Source organism: Eurosta solidaginis, chromosome 5 (genome assembly GCF_040869045.1).
Source record: "Eurosta solidaginis isolate ZX-2024a chromosome 5, ASM4086904v1, whole genome shotgun sequence".
In the NCBI taxonomy this organism is placed as follows: Eukaryota; Metazoa; Arthropoda; class Insecta; order Diptera; family Tephritidae; genus Eurosta; species Eurosta solidaginis.
This window is the reverse complement of record NC_090323.1, coordinates 14,993,100-15,010,607: the sequence shown is the minus strand read 5'-3', so window position 1 is coordinate 15,010,607 and position 17,508 is coordinate 14,993,100. Positions and strand designations below refer to the sequence as shown.

Below are 17,508 nucleotides of genomic sequence, written 5' to 3'. Positions count from 1 at the left end.
CAATGTTACGGTACATACGGTGGTATGTATATAAATTATACTTAATTATTATGCAATAATTGCAATTAATGGAGTAGTAAAATATTTATTATAATAGCAAAGTTGACTTCAATTAATTAAACAATTATAAGATATGTAGGTATGTATATTCAATAAAATTTAACACATAATTATACGTACATAGTAGTTAGTGTATGTACATATACTTAATTAATAAACAAGATGTATGCACCCAATGTTATGCGAATCATTTTTGAAATTAATTTAATAACTATGCATTAAATTCAAAAAATAAATGAGTAAATTTTCTTTTAATTAAACATTTACAAATTTTGACGTTTAAATTTCACTGAATGGATAGAGTAAAAATTGCTGTTATTGTTGCTGTCGTTGTCGCGATAAGGACACTCACCGAAGTTTTTGGGGAGTGTTATCGATGTTGATGGTCCTTTGCCGGATATAGGTAACAGGCACCATAAGATTAAACTCTAGTCAACTTTAACTGTAGTTTAAACTTGTACTGAAAAGCCGGGCATAATCAGTACCTTAATCTTACAAGAGATTTCAATCAATGTGTTAAAACTTATATACGAAAAGAGCAGATATTTTAACATGCTCTAGTCAAAGTTCAGTATTTCACTAGCAATGAAGCATTATTATTTAATAATTTTATTGTTTAAACAATAAAATACGTTTTACAGTTAAATACAAATGTAATAGATTTGGAGTGTATGTATGTGAATTACTTAGTAAATTTCTACTTAATGCTCCATAGGCTGATCATCACCGCCGGCTGTCTCTTCACGTTTCGTAACCACTTCACAATCATTCGAATCTTGTATTTCATTAAACATATATTCATCCTGATATTCTTTCAAAATCTTACTAGAGCGATTCTCATCTAAAAACAATGAGTAAACTTTCTTTACATCTTCTGTGGTCACCTCAGTCGCTTTACGTCGTCGGCAAACTAAATTTGCTGTTGTAATCAATTGTATTGCATAACGTAAACTAGTATCTGTAGCTATGCGTGTTAAAATAGTGAGAGCATCTGGATGCATCAAACAATCCTCCTCTTCACAACGTATCTTAAGTATTTCTTTGATTTCTTTATCAGTGTATTGCACTGTACGTATTATAATCATGCGGTCCAACAAATCGATTGGTATGCCATGTGGACTGCGATAGTTGGTGCCACGTATACGTGTTATGCCACGATTGGTTGCCATCACCACTACAGGCGCCATATCTGATTCCAGCGCACGATTGAGGTATGAGAAGCATTCAATATCTAACATGTGAACTTCATCGATAAACAGTACACCCGGATTTATTTCAGCTTTACCCTCCTCTCTCCACTCCAATACTTTATTGTTGATTTGATCGCGTATCTCTTGCTTTATTTCACCTGTATCGCCTGAGAAAAGTGCAAGGAAGCCATGAGTGCGACTATTGATCACATCAATTTCATGAAGTGTTACAGTATGTACGACCTCTTTGCGTTTCTGTAGTTCACCCTCTGGGCATTGTACGAAACGTGTCTGTGCACCAGTGGCATCATAGTCACGTGCACGCGTGAAACTACGTCCCAATTTAGTTACTTTACCAGAGGCTTTATCAATTGTTATAACATCGCCTGCTTGTATTTTCTCTTTCATAAAACATTCGATAATCTTGTTGCCCAAATCATAGTTGGTCTCCATTTCAGTTGTTTTAAGAGTGACCTGAAAAGAAGTAAAATGTATTTTTTATTTTATATTCACATGATACCAATACACAAACCTTTCCAATTTTTTGTCCTGTGCCCGTTGCTGGCCGATCAATTTGTATCTCCACCACTTCGCCTTCAATTATTTCTGTCTCCTCTTTAATGCGCACACCAATACTTTTGCGTAACGCTTGTGATAGCGCTTCTGTTTTGCTCATCTCGAGTGAATATATTTCCGAACCCGACATGCTAGTGAATGGCGTTTCGGTGCCCAACGCCTGTGCCATACCAACTGCAATTGCGGTCTTACCTGTGCTCGGCTCGCCTGCTAATAATATGCAACGTCCAGCGATTTTACCTTCGCGTACCATTTGTACTACAACTCCGGCCGCTCGCCGCGCATCTTTCTGGCCTACCATGCCTTGTGAAACAGCACGCGCTTCGAGTACATCGTCCAGACCGAGACCACGTATATGAGAATGCGCGCCAATTCGTTCAATCCGTGTAATATCACGCACTTCAATTTTATCGCCGTCGGCCATTTTTCACAATATTTGCTTATTTGAAATATCCCTACAGAAGTTTTTCAGAAATTTTAATTATTTGTTTGTCGTTGCTAGGAAATATAGCCGGACGCCTGCTATTTTATTTATTTAACGTGCTTTTAGTTTTTGACATTTGCAAAGCAAATAATAATGGGTGCTTTCAGCGAAGACTAGTGTTGATCCAAAGTTGAGTGATATTTTTTTAAAGGCTCAGTTGAGTAGTTTGATTGACTCAACGGTTGGGATTTTACCTCAAATGATTGAATTTTGTTCGATTGATTCACTCAACGTGTCTAATCAGCTGATCAGGTAGCTAGCTACCTGGCAGTTCTTTGACATTTTAAAGTGTTGGTTATGAATACACACAGAGTATATTAACTTTGATAGGATAGCGGTTGGTTGTACAGGTATAAAGGAATCGAGATAGGGTAAAAGTCTAGTTGAGGGGTCGACTGCTAATACGTTACCAAACATATCGGGAGAGGTATCAAGCGACGCGTCTTGACATCAGTATTAATAATCCGAGGCCGGAAAATAAAAATGTGAACTCGTTCGAAACCCGAAAAAAGACCCGCGGGTCCCTTCGAAATCGGGGGTGGGATCCATAGTATTTTTGCGCAGTTTGGAGACCAAAACTATATCCGCGCAAAACACTTATGTTCACAATTTTTTTTGTGGGTACCCTAACATTACAACAACCACATGAAAATCGCCAACTTCAACTGCAAATATCTCCGGACAGAGATATAATTTTTATTTTCCGCCTTCGGATTATTGTTCTCGAGATTAATACGCGTCTTTTGAAACCTCCTTCGATATTTTTTGTCGCGTATTAGCAGTCGACCCCTCAACTAGACTTTTACCCGAGATAGATATAGACTTCCATATAACAAAATCATCAGCATCGGAAAAAAATTGGATTGATCCATGTTCGTCCGTCCATCCGTCTGTCCGTTAACACATTAACTTGAGTAAATATTGAGATATCTTCATCAAATTTGGTACGCGAGCTTATCTGGACCCAGAATAGGTTGGTATTGAAAATGAGCGAAATCGGATGATAACTACGTCCACTTTTTATATATTTAACATTTTGAAAAACACAGTAAACCTGATTATTTAGTAAATAATATACCTAGAATGTTGAAATTTGACGTGTGGACTGATATTGAGACTCTTGATAAAAAAATTTAAAAAAAATGTGTAAAATGGGCGTGGCACCGCCCACTTGTGATAACATTTATTTTACAAATATTATTAATCATAAATCAAAATTCGTTAAACCTATCGTAAAATAATTCGGCAGAGAGGTTGCCCTTGCTATAAGGAATTATTTGAAGAAAAATTAACGAAATCGGTTAAGGACCACGCCGACTTTTATAAAAAAGATTTTCTGCGTGCAAGTTAAACTTTTATCTACTTATAAATATTTTGTTGCGTCCTATATTCCGCCCCAGTCAGATATTTCTGTATAATTAATACATTCTTCCCTATTGAAATTTATATTTGCTATGTCAAGGTCTGTTGATTCTGTCTTAGTGGCTGGCGATTTTAATCTGCCCTATGTGTCGTGGAATTTTATTGATGGAATGCTAGTTCCCACTGCTTGTAATGTTGTATTCTACGAGTTTTTAAATGACCTTGCAGACATTGGTCTTTATCAACTTAAAAGAATTCATAATAAATTCGGCAAATATCTTGATTTGATTTTTTCAGACGACACATCGAATTGTTCTGTTACTCAATGTGATCCAGTGGTATTGCCTGAGGATGTTTATCATCCAGCACTTTCAATTTACCTGGATTGTCTTAGCTTACCGGTGCGGAACACTACCGATCCGAATGCGTCTTCGCGCCGGTTTCTGTTTAGAAAGGCCAATTGGTCTTTACTAATCGACGAAGTCTCTAAAATAAAGTGGCCTGAGTACGACGGAGATATTGAAGCGAGCTCCGTCCATTTCACCAACGTTTTACATGCGATATTTCTCAAATGTGTGCCTTTTTCCAAAACCTCCTCAGCATCTCCAGCTACTGCTTGGAGCTCTAGAGAACTTAATTATCTAAAAAACAAAAAAACACGCTTCTTCAAGCGTTTCAAATTATCTGGCTCTAATAGTGACTATACTGCATACTCCATCTTGCGCCTTAAGTACAACAGGCTACAGATAAGATGCTATAAGAATTATCTGATGAAGATTAAGCATCGGATTTCTTCCAATCCAAAAACATTTTATTCCTTCGTCAACTCCAAAAGAAAAATTAAAGGGTTTCCTTTTGTAATGAAGTATGACGATCGGATTTCTAGTATTGACTCCGAGATTGCAAATATGTTTGCTGACTTTTTTAAATCCAATTACTCGACTATCCCTGACTCCCCTCCGGTGGATTATCAATACATGTTACCTTCGCTTAACTCAGTAGGTATCCCATATATTCATACAGATGAGGTACTAAGGCATCTGGAAAGTCTGAAAATTTCCTACTCCAGTGGACCTGATAAAATACCACCTGTTGTGCTGAGAACTTGCGCTCAATTTCTTTGCCAACCCCTTACCTGCTTATTTAATGCCTCTTTGAGGCAAGGGATATTCCCTAAGAAGTGGGAGGAGTCGTTTATTATACCACTTTATAAAAGTGGGAGTAGATCTTGTGTCACAAACTATAGAGGAATAGCCAAACTTTGTGCTATTCCAAAACTATTTGAATCAGTTGTCACTAATCAACTGGCTTTTGCAGTATCTTCGGCAGTGGACCTTTCACAACATAGCTTTTGCAGGGGTAAGTCCATTGTGTCTAACTTGCTGGAGTTCACGACCCTCGTATCCAATATCTTAAGGACGAACTGTGAAGTTGATGTCATTTACACTGATTTCAGTAAGGCGTTTGATAAAGTTTCCCATTCCTTACTCCTACTAAAACTCGATAGATTGGGTTTTCCATCACGGCTTCTCTCTTGGGTCTCTTCGTACTTGATAGGTAGAAAGCAAACCGTTGTGTTTAACAATTGCTTGTCTGAATTCATCAATGTATCTTCGGGAGTCCACATGGCAGTCACCTTGGTCCAGTGTTGTTTCTGCTCTTCATTAATGAACTCCCAAATGTTTTGAAGCGCTGCATACTGCTGATGTACGCTGACGATGTCAAACTGGTTATGCCCATTCGCTCACCTGAGTGGTGTGACGTTCACATGTCACTAAATTTACCGAAGTGCAAGTTTATGTGTTTTACGAGGAAATCTTTTAAAACCTATCAGTACATGATAGGCGATTATATCATTAAGCAAGTCACAAACTTTACTGATCTTGGCGTTATAATGGACCCTAAACTGGACTTCAAATTACATATCGAATCGTGTGTGAATAGGGCTAGAGGCACTAGGTCAAAGGAATTCAATGACCCCTATGTCACTAAAACTCTTTTTTTATCGTTAGTAAGACCTATATTGGAATATGCTTCCATTATCTGGAACCCGCGTTATCAGGTTCATAGCGAAAAATTGGAATCGGTTACGGGGGATGATAAACAGTCCATTTCTGCTTGGCGAGGTGATGTTTAATGTCCCTTTTGGGCCATCTCGGTATTTCCAACCGCTATATTTAAATACATGTAGATCGAATTTTCAAATGCATGAACCTCTTCGTTGTCTGTGTCAAGATTTCAATAATCACTGTAATAATATTGATACTTGCGACACACTTTACAGTATAAAAAAAATATATACTCACTGTCTTGAACTCATAACTGTTTCAAAATCACATGTTAAACTAAATCTGTTACCTGCTCCAGTTACTTTGGGCGAGTGGCTTGAAATCACGTCCTTTCCAACCTCCCACACATTGCAGCCCTACTCATTGTGTGTTAAATATACATCAGCTGCTCGAAATCACGTCCATTCCGACAGCACTAATAATCAATAAATACTTTGGGCGGGTGGCTTGGAATCACGTCCTTTCCAACCTCCCACACATCACAGCCCTACTCATTGTGTGTTAAATATACATCAGCTGCTGGAAATCATGTCCATTCCGACAGCACTAATAATCAATAATTACTTTGGGCGGGTGGCTTGGAATCACGTCCTTTCCAACCTCCCACACATCGCAGCCCTACTATTGTGTGTTAAATATACATCAGCTGCTCGAAATCACGTCCTTTCCGACAGCACTGATAATCAATTCCGTTGCTCGGCATCACAGTCCATCCCGACAACGGATTCAATAATATATATATATACATATTTTATAATATAATTTTGCTCACTATGTATGCTTGTTAATTTTACACTGTAATCCGCATTTATATTCATTCATTCATTCATATTTAGTCCGATTAATTGTAAAATTTGTAGACTAACAAATAAATAAATAAAAAGGGTCGTGGACGAATAAAATACGCTATATCTTTGCAAAAAGAGCTTTATATCAATGGCATAGGTGGCTCATCTCATCAGCTGACTTGGGTTCCTGTCATTGTGCTGCATAGAGATTGTCAAAAGGAGATGGCAAACGCAAAATGTAACCAATGCCTTGGCAATTAAGGCGGTGACACAATGACATTTTTCATATAGATGCGTTTAACACAAGCTCATGCATTCCAATAACATCGCCACAATCAACCAAGATGTTGCGTTTGTAAATATGAAGGAACTTCAGACTTAGCAATTGAACTTTATTACGCCTTGCCCATTCACATACAAAATTTCGCGAGGCACTGTTGTAAACATTCTCCATATATAACAAAAATACTTGCTAACATATTTTGTGTCTACCAACCAGAGGGAAAAATAATTTCACTTGCAAAGTGTGTCAACACCCTTAACCAAAACAAATGGCACATTCTTCTTATGCTTTGCTTGTAACAAAATTTGGCAGATGGCTACTTTTCAATATCAGATGGCGACAGTGTCGCTCATTCTACCGTTCTCTACTCATAATACATACGCTTATGTTAAACTCATCTATATGAGGACGTGCTTATGTGTCGGGGCTTTTAATGTGCTGCTAAGGGCACAGAGTTGAAATTTTACACGTACTGTACAAAACGCGTAGGCCAATTAGGCCTCGGTACCCATCTCTATCATCTTCGCTCCTGCGCACACAAACAGACTAAAGGGCTAATTAAACTTCCTTAACCCAACGCCATAGTCGTAACCATACCCATATCCATAACCATCTCCAATGTGATCGACTAATGGTGCCTTAACCTAAAAATCGTGAAAATTTCATAAAAATGAAGAAAACGCAAAAAATTACAAACACATTCCACAAAAAATAAGTCTCTTAGTCATAACGTATCCAAAACAATGAATAAAATCTTCAAAGAGTTATTAAATTCACCAACTCAAATATTTTTAGGTTATGGATATGGCGAGAAACCGAAAACGAATTGGTTGGCCATGGTATGGTTATGGCGTTAGGGTAATTCTTTACCTTAGCTCACAACTGCTAAAACCCGTCCAAAAATATCGGGAGAAAAATATCGGGAGAGGTGTCAAAAGACGCGCTTTGGACCCAGAATCACGAAATTGGAAATTTTATTTCTTTTCGGAGATATATGCAAACAAAATTGAAAATTTTCATGTGGTTGTTGTAATTTTGATGATTTTGTTGCCCACATGAAAAACAGTTGGTAAAAGAGTTTTGCGCGGATATAGATTTGGTCTCCAAACCGGTGTTGCACCCACCCAGGGTAATTTTTTATAAGCGCGGCCGAAGGCCGCCAATGCAGAAAGGTATTCTGCGCAAAAATACTATGGATCCCACCCCAGTTTCGGAGCGCTCCGGGGCCATTTTGCGGTTTTTTGGAAATATCTTTTGACGTATTCAGGGTCCTGGCATCAAAACGCGTCTTTTGACACCTCTCCCGATGTTATTGGAGTTGTGAGGTAAAGTAAAGAATTATGGGCGTTAGCGTTATGGTATGGCCCCATTAATCGATTACATTGATTTCCATAAGGTATGTTCGATCAGTGTTTTATCTGGGTATGGTTATATTGTTATAAATTACCATTAACGCCCCGATTCTAGTGTGGTAACAACATTCTTCACCACGGTAACGAAATAATGTGGCAACTTTTACACTCTTTTAGTATTCTACCCGCGAAAGTAGCCGGATAAATTTTTACACACAAAAGTAGGTGGTTACATCGAAATAACCACACAACAGCTGTTGTTTAGAAAAAGGCGAAACTGAAAAATAAAGAATTGTAAGCGCAAATAGGTAAAGTTGGTAAAAGAATAAAAGTGTTGCCTCTTGCTATACATATGTATTTGTTTACATTATGTACTTTCACAGAATAAATTACAATATACCTTTGTAGAAACTTATTATGCATAATATGCATATACATACACATCGTCCGGTTATTCGTTAACCTCGTATCTACAAGTGAGACATTTTCGGTAAAGCGAACACGGTTACCACACCATGCTTTCATTTGGGACCAAAATTAATCGAAAAAAGGACCAAATTTTTGTTTTATTTTATTAGTATTAAATACAAAATTTTAGGATGTTTTTACATAAAATTTTTTTAAACATAGTGAAGACTTTCCTTTAATTCAAGCTGAACAAACAAATATATGTGCATGCAACCAAAAAGTATTTCTATATTTTGGCATAGGATAAGTCTATGTCTTTCACCAACCAAACGTTGTGAACCTAGTGTTGGTAACGAAGCTCTTGGTTCTAGAATTATGTTGTTGATTGCAATGAAATAAAATATATAGTGCAGTTAGGTTTTAGTAAGAAGCGGTTCCAAATTTGCGTTCTGGTGTTGCCGATTTATGTATGTGGAAAAATCAGTAAATCATAAACGAAACTAGGCAATTTTGTTAGTGCTATTTTTATAGATGCATACTTTTTCCCAGGCCTCAGGGGTTCTGCTAGCACCTACGGGAATAATTTTATACAAAAAATTTCTTCCGAAATCAAATCTCTTTTGCATTTGCTTCCTTCTGTTTTCGAGTTAAAATATTTCTTGTGCCAAGATACTTAATTTTCAATTACCTCGTGTGGCTTAACACCACAATAGTCCTGGAATTCCTTGAATTCATTGAGCTGGGTGAGAAATATCAACGTGCCAAACGAGAAATAATGCATAGAATTTCTTTGTATAAGTTTTGAAAGTGTTAGGCTCACGGCAGAGTATTCGCTATAAGCTATGCTACCCGAGAAGTAATTTTTATTTTATATTGTTACGAATATACTAAACTAAGGGGTACTGCCATCTCTAAGCCGATGCTAAGCAGTGACGGGAATGCACATCAATAATTAAATCATTATGTCTGCACATATGTACGTACACGAAGCAGAGAAGCAGCGCACAAACACATGCAGATATCTTATCTGAGATATGCAATTATAATTGGGGAAGTGTCTCTCACAAACACACGCGTATATAAGAGCTATACACGTACATCTGTAGTTATAATTATAACAGATAACCAACTAGTAGATTCTAGAACAGAAGCGCCTAGAAGATGGGACGAGGAAATCAAAGAGTATAAAAGGCCTCAAAAATAGAGGCGCTACAATCAGTTTTGATTAAGTACGCAATCTGTCGGGCAATAGTAGAGTTAGTTTCATTAAAGCTATCAATCAGTTGAGTTAAGCAAGATATCAGTAAGCGAAGTATAAGTGTTATTGTGCAGTACTTTAATAAAGGCCATTTTTGCATTATTGAAGATTGGAGTTATTTATTCAACAGTTTAGAGATTCGAACTTAGGAGAAGATTGCAAACAAGAGGATTTGAAGTAAATTCGTTACAATATATATATTTTACATAGTGTTGTATAACCGATCGTGATATCTAGCCGTTATTAATATTATTATAAAAAAATAGTTTTTTTTGATTAGTCGGTTATTTCATCAACAATTAAGGACAATGTGTTTGCCAACACTTTTCTTTTTATAGCCTGGCCTAAATTATATCCTAGGTGAAATGTTATTGTTCTGGTACATTTAATTGACTGAGCAATTTTTTTTGGTGAGAGTTCCATTGCAGTAAATTCAAAATTATATGGGGGCTAACGAAAGTGTGGCGAATTTTTGGGCAATTTTGTGAATTTTTACCTGAGTGAAAAAGAAAGAAAATTACCAATCGTGTCTACTGCCTAAAAAGGACCAAAATTGAAGAAAAGTGACCAGCGGACCAAATGGGGTTGGAAGGGACCATTTTTGGTCCAAATGGACCAAAGTGGCAACCGCGAAAGCGAAGAAAACTACCTTTCCAATTTCTCCTCAGATACTGGTGAGTTTTTCGGTAATGACAGCGTTACCACTTAGGCCAGAATCGCGGATAAAAGAACTGGTAACGATATTCGGTTACATAATGTTCTGGGTACTATTTTACTGGTAACGCTCAGAATCGGTGCGTAAGTGGCCCTTAAGAGCAACATATGTTGCTGTCTATTAAGCTGGAGACATTGGTGCTTTATCGGTAACCGTATCGGTAACCTGTTAACAGCTGATTCGACCAACCTTATGAGAATCAATGAAATCGATTATTGGTGCCGGTAAGGTCGTAACCGTATCGTAGCCAACCAATTGGGTTTTGGTTGACCGTCGTAACGATAAACAGCTGATTACGTTAGGGATACGGATACAGCGATACGACATACGGCACCAATGAAAGCATCCGGGTTTGAACAGAGACAATAAGAATTTGTCTGGCAGCACTGCATGAAAGCAACAAGGTAGCAGCATGGGACAGCTGATCATACCTTTTTTTATTTGATTTGATACATCTACTTTCGGAGCAGTACGATTTTGACATTTGTCCATCGAATTTACAAACACAAAATACATTGAATTTTTATTTTTGTTTGTAGGTATGTTACCATGCTGCCACCTTGTATCGTTCCGTCATGTCAAGAATAAAACAAAATGTCAAATAAAAAAATATTTGTGTTTGACACTGCGAAACGGAGTGGAACAATTAAGAAAAGTTAATTAATTTATAAAAACAACCGAATCTGAAAATTAATACGAAGAACTAAGCATTAGCACGCAAAGGTCAATGCATATTTAACTGGAAAGAGAAATCTGCCATCTAACAACAAAAATCTGTAATAGTTTTACAAAATAAATCGCTTTCTTGCCATCACTGACGTGTCAGTGGCACAAATAGGAAAACAACAAGACAGCCAGGAGTTCTTAAGAAAACGAGGCTATCACACATTCCCAGCGACAATCTGGCGCATTCCAGCAATAGTATGCGACGAAATAATTATCCATATCAACCGCTAAATCAAACAACTGATCGTGGTGCGCTGCCGCATGACGCGCTCGAAGATGAAAATGAACGTGCAGCAGAAGAGCTAAAGCACAAAATTGGTGCATTAAAATCGCTCACTATAGATATTGGAAATGAAGTGCGCTATCAGGACAAGTTACTGCGTGGCATCGATGATGACATGGATCGAACTGGGGGATTTCTAGGCAACACAATGGCGCGTGTAGTACGACTAGGCAAGCATAGTGGTGGACGTCATATGTGTTATATATTCTTGTTTATATTATTCGTATTTTTAATATTGTATGTTGTTATTAAAATTAAGTGAACTATTGAACTGTTATGCGTTGTGTAGTTATGCGCCGGTACAACACTATATAGTATATCAAAAAAGAAGTATAAGAAATTATTTTTGTAAACATAAAAATATATATTTGTGATTTTGTTAAATTGTAAATAAAATCTAAAAGGAAGATTAACGTAAAGGCTATTTAGTTACATTTATATATCATATTTGTAAAAGATGTTACACTTTAACATCGTTATTACACTATACGATTACTTATATTAATTGATTCGTCGCTCATAAGTGAGCTAACGATTATTTTTATGTTGTAAATATAAAATGGGTGGGACACCTAGTAAATATTTAGACGCTATTTGCGCTGTTTATATGTGTGTAATACATTATGATGTTGACCATCTAATCTATGTTTGATAGGAAGTCTTCATTTTTTTGCTACGGCGACTAAAATCTTGTTCATCACCATCTGAGCTATCTGCAGCTGAAGCTTGATATTCCTGATTAAGTTGTTGATATTCGTTGGGATCTATAACATAGCCCTTTTTTGCTTCCTCAAGCATGCGAACTGTAAGGAGATATGAAAAGAAATTTGTAGTAACCAGTAGTTGTTGTTGTTGTAGCGATAAGGACACTCGCCGAAGGCCCTGCGGTGTGTTATCGATGTTAATGGTGCCTTGCCGGATGCAGATCCGGTACGTTCCGGTAACAAGAACTATTAGCTTTTTTTCCAGCAAGAATCACTGGTTCATTGACTTATAAACCACTTTTTCCAGTTCTATATTGTTGCTGATGTAACCACAAAACCCGAAAAAATCTTGCTTAAGGTGGTAATGAATAATCAAACTTTGGTGTGGATTTTAGTCGGTTTTTCTGAGATTCTTAACCCGCATTGTAGGTTGTGGTAATGTTACCACTATTATGCCAATAGGCTTATCCCGAGGAAATTTTGTGGAGTAGTTTTATGGCAATCAATGATTTGGCTTGTTTTAATAGTTCTTGTTACGGAAAAAACTACAACACATCCCACCCACTAAAATGTTTTGCTGCTTTTACTTACTTTGCGCTTCCAATATTGCATTTTGCTTTTTGATATCCTCGACATCTTTTTGATTGGATTGTATTTTTCGCCTCATCACTTGTATACATTCCGTTGTCTTCTTAAGTATCTGTGCACGGCTAGCCTATATGGTTGGCAGTAACATATAATTGCACCATGTTTTGTAATAAGTTATATATATGTAAGAGATTTGTGTACCTTTTCACCCTTCAGAGTAGGCACAGCTTCACGTAGACTGGTAAAGCTTTCTTTTATGTGATCACGCCTTTTGCGTTCCAAAGCATTGTGATGTGCACGTTTCTCGGCCTATAAAACAAAAGTCGTTAACTACTTTTCACGCAACAACTAGGGGGGTATGTGACGGCAGCATTTAATGTACCGTAATATTTTTCTATGCGAAATGCCGACCACCTTTGCTATAATCCAAGCACCACTCCCATACATCAGTCGCACCCTACCCTCAACCTGCTTTCATAACTACACATGTTAAGCACACGCAGGCCAATACGACGCATTACATAGCGACAGACAGACACACTCCACTCACCTGCGTAAAATTTTGTGTATTTGCATGCCTAGCAGATGACGTCCCATTGTCTGAATCGTTATCATCCTATGTGGTGTGAAAATATATGAAATTTATTATTCAAAATATAGAAAAATTATAATTTAGTCGAGTGCTTTGTTATATTTTTGTATCCTTTTCCTTACATCACTTTCAATGTCAATATCCCTTTCTTCGTCGCTCATTTTTTTCACTTTGGCTTTCAATTTGATTGGAAATTCTTTCTTGTTGCCTTCACTCAATTTATAGTAAATAAACTAATTTTTAGATATTTATTTTGCATATTTTCCTATGAAAATATTTTTTGTCTACGCAGTTATCTTTTTCTGACCACCCGAAATTTTATACAAGAATGCAAAACAACCCACACACATAGTGTACCTATACCAAGTGTGTTCACTAAGCGATAAACGTCAAAAATACAAACAGCCTCGCTCACCTGATGGAAATCTCAGGTCTAGAGTCGCATTTTTGGTCTCAACGACAACATTTTTGACTACCAATCGTATCGACTTTTTCAATTTTTCAATCATTCGGCGCACTCGGTAATGGTATCCATTTTGAATTCGCTGTCATTCCGAATCCAGCGAGTGCCTGTCAGAATGCTTGACAGATAAGTCAACACACTTGTACTTGTACACTATGCCCACACATTCAAGAAAAACGTGCGACAAAGAACAATAATTGTTAAAAACAAAGAAGAATGTACAAAAATATGAATTGATGTTGCTAGATGGTGCAGTGAATAATATTAGGGTGGGAAGCATTGTAACTTCAAATAAACGCACTTCGGTAATTTTTTGTCAAAAATGCATTACTGCGTGACATTATCCTGCGTGACATTCCGGTTTGACGTTTACAACATGTACATTGTCGTGACGTATTTTAATTCCAAATAGAGCAAACAAATTTTTTGGGTCGGCTATACATTAATGGACCAATTGGTTTTATTCGTAAACCAAAGGAGTTTGACCCTTGAAATTTTGCACATAGGTTCTCAAGGAGTTCCCCAACGAGAATCAGTGAGTAATTTTTAATTGTTATTAACAATTTACTAGTAATTAGTTGTTAAAGTTACCATAGTATAACTATCACTTTCTATCTACATACGAACACTTTCACAAGAATTTTATACATAAGTACACTATAATGTTTACAAAACCACAAGCAACTATTTTCTTTTGTTTAAATTTACGTATTGTTGTAAAATTTAATAATTTATTTGTTTACCTTCCGCGAACATAACCATACAGCCATACAGCCACTTTATCGAATTCACTGCTTCCTTGGCGCTACCAGATGCTTTAAATAGTACCTACAAAGAAAACGGACCTTTTTCATTGTATTCACGAAAAAATAGAAATTCTCGCCTGCGGCGCTTTTTATTTTTTTAAATTATTTACGTATATTTTATAACAAATTGAAAATTTGGTAAAAAATAATCGCGCGATTTTTTTATTCCAAATTTTCGCCTGTGGCGCTTTTCATTTTTTTTTTAATTATTTACGTATATTTTATAAAAAATTGAAAATTTGGAATAAAAAATCGCGCGGCTATTTATTCCAAATTTTCGCATGCGCCGCTTTTTTTTAATTTAAAAAAATTATTTTTTTTAAATAAAATCGCGCGATTTTTTATTCCAAATTTTCGCCTGCGGTGCTTTTTATTTATTTTTTTAAATAAACTACGTTTGTTTCATAAAAAATAGAAAATTTGTAATTAAAAATCGCGATTTTTTAAATTAAATTACGTTTACTTCATAAAAAAAAAAAAACAAAAAAAAAAAAAATAGAAAATCTGGAATAAAAAATGGCGCGATTAAAATATATTGAGTCGTTTTTTATTTATACATATTTTGAAGTCTGGTAGGACCATATTTGCTCAATTCACTGCGTTTTCTTGCATTTTCTTGGTAACTTTAATATTAAATTGTGATCAAAATATAAGCCTGCTGTGTGCGGGGGTGGAGTTTTTAGAAAGGGGAGTCACCCTCTCCCCCTCCCAACCCCTCCCCCTGGTCCCTTAATGTATAGTCTACCCAAATTGTTTATTTTCGTATAAAAAAGGCATCCCGTATATATATAGAATCTGCAGTACGGTCGGTAATCAAATATGCAGTTCCAAGATGAGCTTTTTGTGATATGCTGCTGCTAAACGAAGGGCGGATGAATATTATATTGTACCATTGGGGCTTAAATCTACTACTAACAAGTAAGGAAGGCTAAGTTCGGGTGTAACCGAACATTACATACATACTCAGCTGAGAGCTTTGGAGACAAAATAAGGGGAAATCAACGTGTAGGAAAATGAACCTAGGCTAACCCTGGATTGTGTTTGTGTGACATGGGTATCAAATGGAAAGTATTAAAGAGTATTTTAAAGGGGAGTGGGCTATAATTCTATAGGTGGACGCCATTTCGGGATATCGCCATAAAGGTGGGCCAGGGGTGACTCTAGAATGCGTTTGTACGATATGGGTATCAAATTATAGGTGTATTAAGGAGGGTTTTAAAAGGGAGAGGTCCTTAGTTGTATATGTGAAGGTGTTTTCGAGATATCGACTAAAATGTGAACCAGGGTGACCCAGAACATCGTCTGTCGAGTACCGCTAATTTATTTATATATGTAATACCACGAACAGTATTCCTGCCAAGATTCCAAGGGCTTTTGATTTCGCCCTGCAGAACTTTTTCATTTTCTTCTACTTAATATGGTAGGTGTCACACCGATTTTAAAAAGTGTTTTCTAAAGTTATATTTTGCGTCAATAAACGAATCCAATTATCATGTTTCATCCCTTTTTCGTATTTGGTATAGAATTATGGCATTTTTTTCATTTTTCATAATTTTCGATATCGAAAAAGTGGGACTGGTCATTGTCGGATTTCGGCCATTTTTTATACCAAGATAAAGTGAGTTCAGATAAGTTCGTGAACTAAGTTTAGTAAAGATATATCGATTTTTGCTAAAGTTATTGTGTTAACGGCCGAGCAGGAGGACAGACGGTCGACTGTGTATAAAAACTGGACGTGGCTTCAACCGATTTCGCCAATTTTCACAGAAAACAGTTATCGTCATAGAGTCTATGCCCCTACCAAACTTTACAAGGATTGGTAAATTTTTGTTCGATTTATGGCATTAAAAGCATTCTAGACAAATTAACTGAAAAAGGGCGGAGCCACTCCCATTTTGATATTTTTTTTAATTTGCATTTTGTTGCACCATATCATTACTGGAGTTGAATGTTGACATAATTTACTTATATACTGTAAAGATATTAAATTTTTTGTTAAAATTTGACTTAAAAAAAAATTTTTGTTTAAAAAGTGGGCGTGTTCTTCATCCGAACATATATAGTTATAGTAGTAACGTTCCTGCCAAATTTCATTATGATATCTTCAACGACTGCCAAATTATAGCTTGCAAAACTTTGAAATTACCTTCTTTTAAAAGTGGGCGGTGCCACCCCCATTGTCCAAAATTTTACTAATTTTCTATTCTGCGTCAGGTCAACCCACCTACCAAGTTTCATCGCTTTATCGGTCTTTGGTAATGAATTATCGCATATTTTCGGTTTTTCGAAATTTTCGATATCGAAAAAGTGGGCGTGGCTATAGTCCGATTTCGTTCATTTTAAATAGCTGAGTGCTCAGGAACCTACATACCAAATTTCATCAGGATACCTCAAAATTTACTCAAGTTATCGTGTTAACGGACAGACGGACGGACAGACATGGCTCAATCAAATTTTTTTTTCGATACTGATGATTTTGATATAGGGAAATCTATATCTATCTCGAATCCTTTATACCTGTACAACTAACCGTTATCCAATCAAAGTTAATATAATCTGTGTGCAAAGCACGCTGAGTATAAAAATACATTAAAGTCCTGGCAAAGTTGATAAATCCATATCCGCATAAAACAACTGATCTACCAACCTTATGGAAATCAATGTAGTTAGTCAATGGTACCATGCCGTAACGCCCAAGCTATAACCACACCATACCAACCAATTGGTTTTTGGTTTTTCGCCATATCCATAACCTATAAATATTTTATTTGGTGAATTCATTCACTTTTTGGATATCTTAT

General features: G+C 36.5%; 3 protein-coding genes across 3 annotated transcripts; 1 reads left to right on the top strand and 2 right to left on the bottom strand.

The window, feature by feature from the left end:
- Positions 1–605: 605 nt before the first annotated feature.
- rept (RuvB-like helicase 2 rept) lies at positions 606–2,503 on the bottom strand. Its single transcript, XM_067789217.1, has 2 exons — positions 1,783–2,503; positions 606–1,724 (listed from the first exon to the last, which is right to left on the bottom strand). The coding sequence occupies exons 1-2, from the start codon at positions 2,248–2,250 to the stop codon at positions 762–764; spliced, it is 1,431 nt and encodes a 476-aa protein (XP_067645318.1). The 5' UTR covers positions 2,251–2,503; the 3' UTR covers positions 606–761.
- An 8,567-nt stretch (positions 2,504–11,070) lies between these two features.
- Bet1 (blocked early in transport 1) lies at positions 11,071–11,967 on the top strand. Its single transcript, XM_067791248.1, has one exon. It carries the CDS (start codon positions 11,469–11,471, stop codon positions 11,814–11,816), a length of 348 nt encoding a protein of 115 aa, XP_067647349.1. The 5' UTR covers positions 11,071–11,468; the 3' UTR covers positions 11,817–11,967.
- On the bottom strand, positions 11,158–13,792 carry Max (MYC associated factor X). Its single transcript, XM_067791247.1, has 5 exons — positions 13,561–13,792; positions 13,397–13,462; positions 13,048–13,155; positions 12,850–12,973; positions 11,158–12,357 (listed from the first exon to the last, which is right to left on the bottom strand). Exons 1-5 carry the CDS (start codon positions 13,597–13,599, stop codon positions 12,197–12,199), a joined length of 498 nt encoding a protein of 165 aa, XP_067647348.1. The 5' UTR covers positions 13,600–13,792; the 3' UTR covers positions 11,158–12,196.
- Between the last annotated feature and the right edge of the window lie 3,716 nt (positions 13,793–17,508).

Coding starts and splice junctions, on each gene's coding strand:
- rept (XM_067789217.1), bottom strand. CDS start 2,250: ATGGCCGACGGCGATAAAATTGAAGTGCGTGATATTACACGGATTGAA. Junction 1,725..1,782: donor CAGGACAAAAAATTGGAAAG/GTTTGTGTATTG, acceptor ACTTCTTTTCAG/GTCACTCTTAAAACAACTGA.
- Bet1 (XM_067791248.1), top strand. CDS start 11,469: ATGCGACGAAATAATTATCCATATCAACCGCTAAATCAAACAACTGAT.
- Max (XM_067791247.1), bottom strand. CDS start 13,599: ATGAGCGACGAAGAAAGGGATATTGACATTGAAAGTGAT. Junction 13,463..13,560: donor ATATTGACATTGAAAGTGAT/GTAAGGAAAAGG, acceptor CACACCACATAG/GATGATAACGATTCAGACAA. Junction 12,974..13,047: donor CTACTCTGAAGGGTGAAAAG/GTACACAAATCT, acceptor CCAACCATATAG/GCTAGCCGTGCACAGATACT.